The sequence below is a fragment of the Ursus arctos genome, unplaced genomic scaffold (genome assembly GCF_023065955.2).
Source record: "Ursus arctos isolate Adak ecotype North America unplaced genomic scaffold, UrsArc2.0 scaffold_16, whole genome shotgun sequence".
Taxonomy (NCBI): domain Eukaryota; kingdom Metazoa; phylum Chordata; class Mammalia; order Carnivora; family Ursidae; genus Ursus; species Ursus arctos.
In genome coordinates this window covers 20,816,336-20,827,940 of record NW_026622830.1, presented here as the reverse complement: position 1 = coordinate 20,827,940, position 11,605 = coordinate 20,816,336, and the positions used below count along the sequence as shown (strand labels likewise).

General features: G+C 55.1%; 1 protein-coding gene across 1 annotated transcript in view; it reads right to left on the bottom strand.

Annotated features, from left to right (window-relative positions):
- Positions 1-224: 224 nt before the first annotated feature.
- Positions 225-11,605, bottom strand: part of TGM2 (transglutaminase 2) — a 31,018-nt gene continuing 19,637 nt past the window's right edge. The window contains exons 9-13 of the mRNA XM_026503486.4: positions 9,650-9,892; positions 7,825-8,097; positions 3,992-4,152; positions 2,814-2,950; positions 225-2,053 (exon numbers count right to left, since the gene is read on the bottom strand). Of these exons, the coding sequence (XP_026359271.2) occupies positions 1,903-2,053; positions 2,814-2,950; positions 3,992-4,152; positions 7,825-8,097; positions 9,650-9,892 (965 nt within the window). The 3' untranslated portion in view covers positions 225-1,902. The remainder of the gene's footprint in view (positions 2,054-2,813; positions 2,951-3,991; positions 4,153-7,824; positions 8,098-9,649; positions 9,893-11,605) is intronic.

Sequence of the window (11,605 nt, the reverse complement as noted above, 5' to 3'; positions counted from 1 at the left end):
AGGAAGTTCATTGCGGTCCAAACATGATTTGTTGGAGGAAGAGGCCAGAGATGGAGCTGGACCGGGTAGAAGCTTGAATGCCAGTCAAGTTTTGACCTGGGGCGGAGGAGGCGCGGCTGAGGCTGTAGGAAGACTCTTGGCCAGGGGGAGGTGGCTGGTCCCAACGTGAGTGAGTTCCCCACCTACCCTCCTCAAAAGCGGAAAAAGGACCAGACCAGACCTTGTTTGAATGTGCAAAGCAAGCGCTTTTATTTCAGTGCTTACTCTTTGTGGCTCAAAAGCACGTCTACTGCCTGCTTGGAATCCAGAAATGTTTACAGAACCATGGAGAATTACCGCAGCCTTCGTAAGAACATACACGTGTCGGCTTACTTCGTGATCCTTCCCTGTGCAAATCGCAAAGTTCTACGTACATCAGCATGACTTTCTCCAAGTCCTCCTCTGAGATTTTGGGGGCCCTGGAGGCTGTGATCCCACCCCGGATAGAGCATTCTCCCTCATCCCTCTTCCAGCCCAGGCACGTGGAGAGAGTGGGGCAGAGTCAGAGATGACAGCCCATGGGCTCTCAGAGCTTAGTCAGGGCAAGGGCTGTGTTCCTGGCCCCTAGCCCTGCACAAAGGGGGCGGCTGAGGTGCTAACCTTGTCGGTTAGTGACCAATACAGGCGGCTAAGGCTCTCGTGAAGTCTAGGCATTGCAGTGGGCAGGTTCGTGGGTAGGGCAGGGGCCTCTGGAACGCTCTTCCCCAAAACTGTGGTCTGAAGGAAGGTTCCTGGGCACAGACAGGGGACCCAGACAGGGCTGGGGGCGGGAAGGTGGTCACGGTCAGGGTTTCACACTCAGAAGCATCTGGGCCCGTGGCCTCAGGCTCTCTGGAGCCAGGGAGTAGGATCTGCTGTCATTTGCAAGGCTGGGTCTTCTAGGCATTGGAAGAGCAGAGCTGAGAGAGCCTTGCTCATTGGGTTAACACTCCATTGCCCAGTGAGGAACCTGAGGCCCAGAGAGGGGAAGGCGGCGGCTGACTGGACTTGGAGCTCAAACCCAGGGCTCTGACCCCTCCCCTCTCCTCCCCACCTCACCCCAACTGCATCCTTTCTGCTCGGGTCCCAAATGGCCTCTTTAATATTCTCAGGTCAGGGCTGGTGTCATGAACGGGGAGCTGGACTCGGAGTCAGAAGTCCTGGGTTGTGTTCCGGTGCCTTCCTGCTACCCAGCCTTGCAAATATCCTGCCGGTGCAGAGTGAGCTGCCTCTCCCTCCTCCGGGCCCCCGTGTCTGCCTCGAGAAAGCAGCTCCACTCTGCGATTTCCCATGGTGACTCAGATGGGTCCGTAGCTGTGTGAGCACTGGCAAGCAGGAAGGGCCCGGCCACATCGTAGATGCCTTGCGGCGGGGGGGGGGAATGGTTGGGTCCGGGCTGCTGGGATGTGAGGGGACCCTGGGTCTGGCCTTTCCTGGGACTCCACCTGCACCTGCTCTGGTCCTCCCAAGGGCTCCTGGGGCCTGTGTATTGTCTGGGATCTGGTCAATGGGCAAACTATCTCCGTTTGCTGGTTCCAAAGGGCTCTGGAGTAAATCAAACAATATGGTGGGTGGTCAGTGGTTTCCAATAGCATCTGGGTTGTAAAGGGAGGCATGGGTCCCTCCTCCCCCACCCCCGACCCAGTCAGCCAAGGGCAGTGCTCCCGGTGGGGAAGCACAGAACATTCTTCACAGTTAAAGGGAGATAGGGATCCAAGCTCAGGGGCACAAGATAAGCCAGGAGTACATTCCATTCCAGAGAGCCCCCACAGGCTCTGAGGTCTGGGTGCCGACAAGGGGCAAATTTGCACGTTAGCTTGGAACAAAAATTGGGATCAAGTTAGGGGCTCTTAGCTGGCCGAGGCGGGGCTGGGCACACGGCCCTTAGGCAGGACCAATGATGATGTTCCTGAAGCCTTTCACGGCCTTCAGCTTGTCGCTGTCAAAGTTCACCACCAGCTTATGGCGGCCCACGTGGCATGGCAGCAGGTCCACTCTCACCTTGACCTCCTCCCCCGCCTCCACGGGGTCCGGGCTGTGGGAGACGGAGCAAGAGGGTGAGGGGAGGGGCCCAGCCTTGTCCCTGCCGTGGGGTCAGGCCAGGATGACGTGTGGCTACTGGGAACTTAGCGCAGAGCCTCTCGTGCACAACTTCATGTGACAAGAACAAAACGGGCCCCACTCACTGCTCTCCAAGAGCCTCAGCCATCTGCCCCCCCATGTGCAGAGGGGCCTGTGTGTGTGTGTGTGTGCATGGAAGTGGACGCTCTGCCTGGGGTAAGAGTGGGTACACTCGGGGCTACGTGTGTGGAAAGGCACTGAGCTGTACAGCCATGATTTGTTACTTACCGCGTGTAAGTTACAGTACAATAAAAAAGTACAAGAAGTATCTATGCTTGTACTGGTGTATGTAAGTATGTATCTCTGAGGACACGCCCACACATGCACACTTGCACACATTCCAGATGTGGATACTTGTGTTTCCATGAGGGCTCTTGTGTCCAGAGGCAGCTGCTTAGTGACTGAATGTGTTAACTGCTCAGGTTTGGGAAGACACGTTCACAGAGCGCAGCTGGCGTGGTGCGGGTGCTCGGGGAGGATGCAAGGGTGGGAACCGTGCCGAAGGGGGCTGGGGAATGGTCATGCAGGTGTACTGAGGCAGGTGTGTGGGTGGGTGTGTGGGAGACGAGAGGAGGGAGTTCCCGGCCAGGGTTTGGTGCCTGCGGGCAGCCCCTCCGTCCACCAGCACCTGCCCTGTGCTCCCGGGCCCCCCAGCTGGAGTGACCGGCACTTACACGTCCATGATCTTCTGCTCCTCAGTCAGGCCGGCCCCCTCCATGGTGAAGGTGCAGCCTAACAGGGGCATGGTGAGGGGGTTCCGCAGGGACGCCTCAGCCACCAGCTTGCGGTTCTGCTTGGGCTCTCCCAGGATCTGGAAGACGGGACAGATGTCAGGGGCGGCCCTGAGGAAGAGGAGCCTAGAGGCCCTCAAGGGCAGGCAGGGGCCATCTCTATATTTGCTGCAATTTGGCCCCGCTCTGGCACGATCGCTCCCCACCTCTGCGCCTGTTTCCTCACTAGAAAACATGGACGTTCACGGACCGACAGTGAGGCTCCGCGTGACTCGGGGGATGGAGAAAGTGCCTCCCTTGTTCTAGGGTCTGGAGCGGAAAGATCACAGGCTTTGGGCCCAGGCTGATCGCTGATCTCTACCCCTACGTCACTGTGTGACTCCAGGAAAGTAACTACCCCCTCTGAGCCTTGGTTTCTTCATAGGAGAGAAATGCCTTGCTGCAGGGCTCTCATGCTAATTGGGCTAATATGTGCACGCTCCCAGCAGAGCGTCTGGCACGCAGTGCTCACTCCCTCCCCCTCTGTTCTTTACCATTTATTTGTAACGGCTGTATTTGGGATTCTGGGGTTGGGGCTCCTTCAAGCCAGTCACTGTGATGCCGACGATGAGGGTGATAAGAACAGTCAGCTACTAGGAGCCCTTATAATGCACTTCCGGTGATGCACGTTTAATTCTTACAACACACCTAGGTGCTAGTATTAACTCCACCTCGCAGATGAGTAAACTGAGGCCCAGAGGGGCAGCGTGACCTGTCCAGGGCCACCCACGCACAAACCCAAGGAGTCAGACTGCAGAGTCTGTGCCCTTAACCCCTCTGCCTCTCTCTGCCCCACCTGGGCCTCAGGGCCGGGGATCTCACCTTAGCTTTCAAGGGTCCATGATTCTGAGATCCCTAATTTCCACCCCCACCCCACCACTCTGGGATTCTAGGATTCAGTCCTAGAGATAGGAGTCCCAAATTCTTTCAGCTTCATGATGCTTTCCTTTGATGAAATTAAGATTTGAGGAACCCTGGGGCATCAAAGATCTGGAGGTGACAGGGCTGTAGGTATGTGCATGTGAGGGGGCTGTCCTGGCACCCCGCCCCTGCCCCCATACCCTGCCCAGCCCATCCCTTACCCGGATCTTGATTTCTGGATTCTCCAGATAGATGTCCCTCTCGGCCAGCAGGTAGTTGTTGGCAGCCGGCTCCATGAGGAGGCCCCGCACCTTGATAAGGTTCGACTCGGTCAGACACTCACAGTACTTCTCATAGAGGATTCGAAGGGGAATGCTCTTCTCTGCAGGAAGGAAGAAGGAAGAACACTCGTGATAGCTGATTCACGGCCCCCACCTCTCCCGTGGCATCTCCACAAGGCACAGAGAGGGGAAAGAACGTGCTTGAGGTCACACAGCTAGTGAACGAACAGGCAGATCCCAAGCCTTTTCCACCATCTGTCCTGGCGCAGTGGTTCCGAGGGAAGAGCTGGGAGGGGAGGCAGGCCAGCTGGTCAGGGAAGTGCTGGAGCTCCAACAAGCCTAGGTTCTGATCTTGCCTCTCTGCCCTTTGCCAGCTGGCGATACTGGGCAAGTCACACCACCTCTCAGGACCTCAATTTCCCCACATAAAGCTGGTGGGATTATACCCATTTTACAGATGAAGAAATACTTCTGCCAGTTAAGTGCTCAGATCGGGAGACCTGGCGTGGCTCGGCCACTAACTGGCTGTGTGAGCCTCGGAAGTTGACCTCCCCTCTCAGTTTCTCTTCTGTTCCCTGCGACATCTGGCACCCGCTGGGAGGAACTAAGACCCGAGGTCACTTCAGAGCAAAAGCCACACAGCGACGAGATGAGAAGGGCCAACTGCTCCCACCACGGAGAAGCAAAGTGTGGTTTCTAGCCCCATTTTTCTGACAACACGGAGGCACGAGGCACTAGGGGTCAGCTTGCAGGAGGCAGGAAAGAACAGTGCAAAGAGCACAGGCCTGAGACTCTGCCGGCTTGGCCTCGGAGGGCTCGTCCACTCGGTCACAGCCAGCCTTGCGCGAACCCCTCCTGGAAGCCTCCTCGGACCTCCCCTGTCCGGGAGGGCCAGGCTCGGGGCTCGGTGGAGCACAGCCAACCCCGGGCCATGATGAGAGATGCAGCTGCCTCTTTTCCTGCATCTGTCCCCTTCCTCCCCGACCAGACTCCAGCTGCTCACCGGACTTTTCACACATCTGAGGATAACCTCGTTATTTGCTCATTGTTTTGCTCTCAGTCCACCGGCTTTATACTTTTTTGACTTTTTTTGCCTAGGGACACTTCTTGATATTTGCGGCAAACCAGTCTCATTTACTATAAATAGAACGTAACTGGCAAAAATACACACAAGCCGAGTCATGCTCGTTCAGTCCCAGCTAGGTATTCTCGTCTGCCGAGGGCTCCGGGCTGAGACGGGGGATCGGCGAGGGGTAGGGGTGCTGAGCCTGTAACTGCCACTGAGCCGCTCTTCGCGGGGCCCGTATGAAGGACAGTGAGGGCCTGACGGACAGCCGCCTTCTCACTGCAGGTCAAGGTCTAGGCCCCGGCCTGCCCCACGCCCCAGCCAGCTCATCCCCAGGGTAGATCCGCCCCAACCTCTGAGCAGATGATGAAGGGGAAGAACCCAACCTTCTGCTAAAAAAGAAAGGAGTGAAAATCCCCGGGTCAGGGCCTGACGGAACCGGTGGCAACTGGCCAGCTACATGGGAAAGGACAACACTGCCTTTCAGGAGCTTAAAGGATGTGGTCCCAACCGTTGACTTTTCCAGAACGCTGAAGCCAGGGTGGGGCCAGACCTTTGAGAACCACGGTCCACCGGTTCTCATGGGGTCCACGTACACGGGAAAACGTGTACGGTCAGTCTCAGTCGTTCCTTAGATGACTAGCCTTGTTCTAGAAAGTGCCCTGGGCATGGCCACAGAGGCCACAGTGGCTGCACTCCCAGTGACCCACCTGAAGGGGTGAGGAGAGGAGACAGAGGACGGGTGGGGGCAGGAAGGGGAAGGGAGAGCAGCAGCGCAAGGAGGCAAGGGTGGGAATGGCTCCCTGTCCTAGGTCTGGTTTCCTGTCTATTAGCACACTCTGGAAATTCCCCAGATCTTATCATCAAAGAATAACAAGCATGCCAGCCAAAGTCTGGGGTCTTGGGGGTGAACGCGTCCTATCTGAGGCCTGGCGTTGCACTGAAGGCCCCAGCCGGGAATCCTAGACCGGCCCCACCTGAGGGCAACACGTAGGACCTCTGCCCTCCTCCGCCCTCTCCCTGCAGGCCGTGCCCCTCCCAGGACTCCGAGGCAGGAAGGACCGCTCTGCAGTGAACACATCCCTGGGATGATGGGAAACACCGACAAGCTTGGCTGAGCCTCGGTGGAACAATGCTCCAAGGGCCCAGATGGTAACTGGACGGCGAAGGGTGACTCAAGAGGAAGGAAGCTGTCCTGGCATGGCTGGCCAGGGCTGGAGTTTGCCTCATGCCACACATTCCAGGAAAGACAGTGCCTCCCTTTGAAGTGGTTCTGAACATGAGAAGGACCTGCTGGTGCACAGTCACACGAGGGGCTGGCGGGCTCTGCAAGCACGACCCAGCCTTCCTACAAGTGGGGAACCTAAGGCCTGGGATGGAGAAGACGAATCCCCAGGAGCCCACAACCCACCGACAGAATGGTAGGAACTAGAACTTGGGGATCCTGGCCACGGCACATACCCGCAGGGAGGGACCCCTGCCCCTGACACCCAGGGCCTGGCTGCAGAGGTGACAGCTGGGTCCTCTGCATGCCATCGAGGCTGGCAGGAGCTCACCAGCCACTGGGCCCAGCACCGAGACCACCGTCTGGTACCCTAGGTGCTCAGGACAGGCTCTGCCTTCCCATGATCAGGCCCCATTTTATACTTTTCAGATATTTCCTGAGCACACGGTCTCCTCCAGTCCTCCCAGCAGGCCATCAGAAGGGCTCACTAAGTGACCGGAGTGGCCACAACCCCTCTCACAGCCTCAGGCTTATTTTCAGGAAGATAATCAGGTGCAGTGACCAAGCCAGGCGGGGAAAGAGACCAAGGAGGCCTGTGTGTGCGTTTCTGCCCAGAAAGCTTGAGCGACAGAGGCTCTGCCCGGGGCTGCAGACCGGTCGTCTGTGACATTACCTCACTCCAGAACAGGGCAGGGGATCTGCCTCACAGGGAGGCCAGGCCAGGCGCCGGAGCCAGGTCAGAGGGGAAGTTCAGGGCGGGGAGGAAACACTTCCTCCCCGGGGTCCCGGCCCCGCTCCTCTCCTATTGCTCTCAGAGCTACACTGCCCAACAGGGCAGCTTCTGGCCACATGTGGCTGGTTAACTTTAAGTGGAATAAAAACTCGAGTTCCACAGTTGTGCTCGCTGCGTTTCAAGCGCTCCACGGCTACGTGGAGCTGGCCGCCAGTGACTGGACAGCGCCGACCCAGAATAGCTCCAGCGTGCCAGAAAGTTCTCGGAGCAGCACCAGCCTAGAACCCCTTCTCTCTGAGGCTGAGAACCTCCAGGGGGACAGGAGAGGGTCTCGCAGGGGCTGTGGCGGGGAGGCAGAGGAAAGGAATTAGCTGGGAGCGGGCAGCAGAGGGTCCGGGGAAGCAGTCTGAAGTCACATGAAGATGACATGGAACAAAGCAGTATAGTTGCTAAGAGTGGAGGTTCAAGTCTCAGTCCTGTCCGTTCCTAACTGTGTGGCCTTGGGAAAGTTACTTAACCTCTCTGTGCTCCGTCTTCTCATCTAGAGAATGGGGCAATAAAAGAATCCACCTCCCACTTTTGCTGTAAGAATTGCGCGGGTTGCACATTATTAAGGACGTATGCGGGGCCTGACCCGAGGAAGGGCCACAGAAACATCTGCGAGGTCAACGGCACATGCCACGTGCTCAGGACACTATCTAGCGCAGGTTGGTTGGTGGTGCGTAACTGCTCCAGGAGCATGGCCTTACCAGAGAAGGGCTCCAGGGAAAGATTGAGCAGGTCCTTGGTGCCACACTCGGGCCCCAGGACCCCGTTGTAGCTGACGGTGCGGGCGAGCAGCAGGAGGCGGCAGGTGAGGTTCTCGGCCGTGTTGTTGGTGATGTGGGCGAAGACGTCAAAGTCGCTGCCCACGCTCACGCTCTGGGCCACGCGGACCCGCATGGCCACCCCCGTCTCCACTTTATCGGTCAGCTTGTTCAGGTGGTTGGCCCTTTTGAAGGCTTCTCTCTCCTCCGGCGACCCTGTGAGGATGCGGAAGAGAGTCCATTATGGCTGAGGTAGGGACCTCGGACGACGAGGCTGGGGCAGGGCGAGCTGGCTTTTCAGAGTCCCGGTGACTCAGAGAAGCTCTAGAGGCGACCTTCCCCACACCGCTGTGCCAGGACGACGAAAGAATAGTTTATTTACTTTCCACAAGTAAACTCCTAGACATCCCTCAAGACCCAGCCCCAAAGGACACCCCCTCCTCCAGGAAGCCTTCTCTGACCACTCCTGCCCCGGGATAAATGACAGACTGCACGTCTTCTCGAGTCTCACCAGTGCCTACTGCCTATCGTGCTTTTCATTTAACCAGTTGTTTTCTGTTTATGTACTTCGCTCTTGAGCCGCTCGAAGACTAAGACTGTACTTATCTCTACGTCATACCCAAAGCCTCTAACAGCGCTTGGTGGGTAGTAAACACCAAGCTTTCTCGCCTCCCAGCATTCGCCCAGGGATTACTTCCACCTGAAATCTTTTCCTCCCCCTCCCTAACCCTGGAGCTCCCCTCCTCTGTGTCCCATCTGCCTCTCTACTCTGCTCCTTTTTGTTTCTTCCCCGGTGTTGCTGGGTGCATATCTATGTCTCCCATCCAATCATCAGCTCTAGACCTTCCGGAGACCAGGGGAAGCACTTTTCCTTCTGTCGTCTCCCCTCCAGCTAGAGTACGGCTGCTTGCTCCCCAGCCCCCGGCCAGCACTGGTGAGTCAGCGGGAGCTGGGCGAGGGCAGCAGCAATGGTTCCTTAGGTACCTCTGGGAGCCCCCCGGGCTCACGGATGCTTAGAAAATGCCTACTGTATTGAATTGGCTGCTGGTTGGGCTCCAAAACAATTTAAAAAAGAAGCCATGGCCTTTCTTCCCTCTCCCGACTGAACATGAGATGCAGAGAGCGGCTCGTCTTGTATCAGATTGAAGCTCTCTTATTAAGTTGCTCTCGCCCCATCTCTCTCCTCCTTCCCCGTCCATCTTCATGCTCACCTCCCCCTCAGCTGCGTGTGAAATCCTGCACAAATAAACACTACGGAGTTCCTGGAATCTCTCTTCCAGGACCCGCCCCTCTGGACTTTCAAGCCATTCTAGTCCAAATACGTTGCAATAAAAAAAATAAATAAATAGAAGGGTGGGATTGCCCATCTTCGTTTGCAGGTGCCATGACGACAAATACCGTTACGAAACAACACAGACATCTTTCATTTTTCTGTTCAGACGCGTGCCTCTCCTCCAGAACTGGCGTCCCTTCAGTTGTGTTTCAGTCAAACCCGCCAAAAAAGCAAGGCTTAAAAAACCCAATGGAATCCTTTTGGGGCATATAGAATTCTTAAGTGAGTGCTCTCCTACACTGTCTCCCAGTGCGCTTTTTTCTAAGAAAAGACGTAAAATGGAGAGTAACCTTATTGTATGAAGGCTGCCGAAGAAAACACGCATGCACGCTTGTACACACACACACACACACACACACACGAGCCTGCTGGCTGGTAACACGGGCTGCTTCTCGGCAAGGCGGTGGCGAAGGCTCTGGGGAGCCGGGCACCCACCCTCCGGGTACTTGTAGGTGTGGGTGATGTCCTCCCGCTCATCACGGCCCACGCTCTTCGTGCTGATCTTCATCCCCACGGTCTGGGAGTTGTTGGTGGACTTGCACATGGACCCATCCTCCTGCATGATCCAGTTCACCACGTCAGCATTGACCTCAGCAAAGACAAAAGGTGCGTCGTACTTGGTGCTCAGGTCGCCCTCCTTGATGGCGCGAACCGGAACCGGGCCACAGCAGTAGGTCCCTGGTCGGGAGTAAGAGGAGAGACGGGCCCGGGCTGAGGGGAGGGTGGCACCCTCTCACACCTTGCACATTTCAACCACGTGGGTGCAAAGAACCTCAAGCCCGTCCAGCCCTCTGACTCAGGGACAGCGTTGCTGGGAGTAAGAAGGGAGTAAGAATGAAGAATGGAGACTCTGGAGCCCGCCCAGCTTCTTGGGTTCCAATCTCAGATGGCCTCTTCGTAGCTGGGTGACCTTGGGGAAGTGACTTAACATCTCTAAGCCTGTTTTGTGTGCTGGGGATATTTGTACCCACCTAACGGGGATTCGCGTAAACTAAACACCATGTAAGTGTCTGATAAATAAAATAGAAGCGTATCCCCCCCCTGCACCCCGAGGAAGGGAGGGAGCCACGCAGTAAAAGGCGGTGTGTCCATCCATCCTGCTTCCTGCCGGCCCGGAGAGCCACAGAGGCACCTGCCAACAAACTCAGAGAGTGTGCGTTGACTGAATGAACAAGAGCTGGATGTTTCTCTCGCTGGGGTTTACAACGGCTTCAAATGGGTCACAAAGTTAAATGTGGAGGACTAGAGGCTGGGTAGCTTACTACAGTATATCCTTTTGATGCAACACGGTAACAGTCATTTAAAATTAAAATCACGGAAAACTATGAGATAGAGAAATGCCAATGACATATGGAGAAGTGACAGGGCCAAGACAAAAGGTCACGTGCAGCCGGAGATCTTAACGCAGGGACCAAAGACCCCCAGAGCACCGCAAATAGAATTCAGGGGTCCGTGAACTTGGATGGGAAAAAATCGCATCTTTGTCTTCACTGAATTTCGGTAACACTCCTTTCGATTGTGAAAGCAGATAAACCATAGTCTTCGGTGCCTTTATGACTTCTCACCCATAAGGAACACAGACATTTGATATCACTTTATAGTTGGCATAAATACCTGGAAATACCGCCGAAATGCATCCGTACCGGTACATCGTGGAACTTACTATCTAAAAAATTTTGATAACCATGTTTCGGTGTAATTGGTTTTCTTTGTTACCCTACGTAATATATTCTATACATTTAAAAATATTATTCTGTTGGGGGGATGGGGTGACCAGGCGATGGGCACGAAGAAGGGCACGTGTGGTGATGAGCACTGGGTGTTATAAGCAACTAATGACATTGAACACAACACTAAATACTAATGATGAACTATATGTTGGCTGATTGAATTTAAATAAATAAATAAAAAATAAAAATAAAAATATTATTCTGAGAAAGAATCCATTTGGTTTCACCCAATTTTGCCTTGATGTTCTGTCTCTCTTCCTCCCTCTCTTTTTCTGTCTCTCCTTCTCTCTGTCTCTGTCTGTCTCTTTCTCCCTCTCTCTGTCTCTGGCTCTCTGTCTCTCATACGCACACCTACAAACAAACATATAATAGGAAATTACTGGAAGCTGTGTGTGAATGTTACTGATATTTCTCTGGGGTGGGGAGAGGACAAAGATGTTCTTCGATTTTTTTCTTTGTGCTTCTCCATATTTGCTGTTTTCCACAATGCATGTGAATTACTTTTCAAATCATAAAAGAAGCAGATCGTACACTATGAGTGAGGACCCCCACACTTGTGCAGACTGGTCATGGTCTCTGGAGTCAGCCAGACTGAGGTTAGAACCCGGCTCTGCCACTCTGGGCTGAGGGACTGTTGGGGAGCTCTCACCAAGCCTCAGTT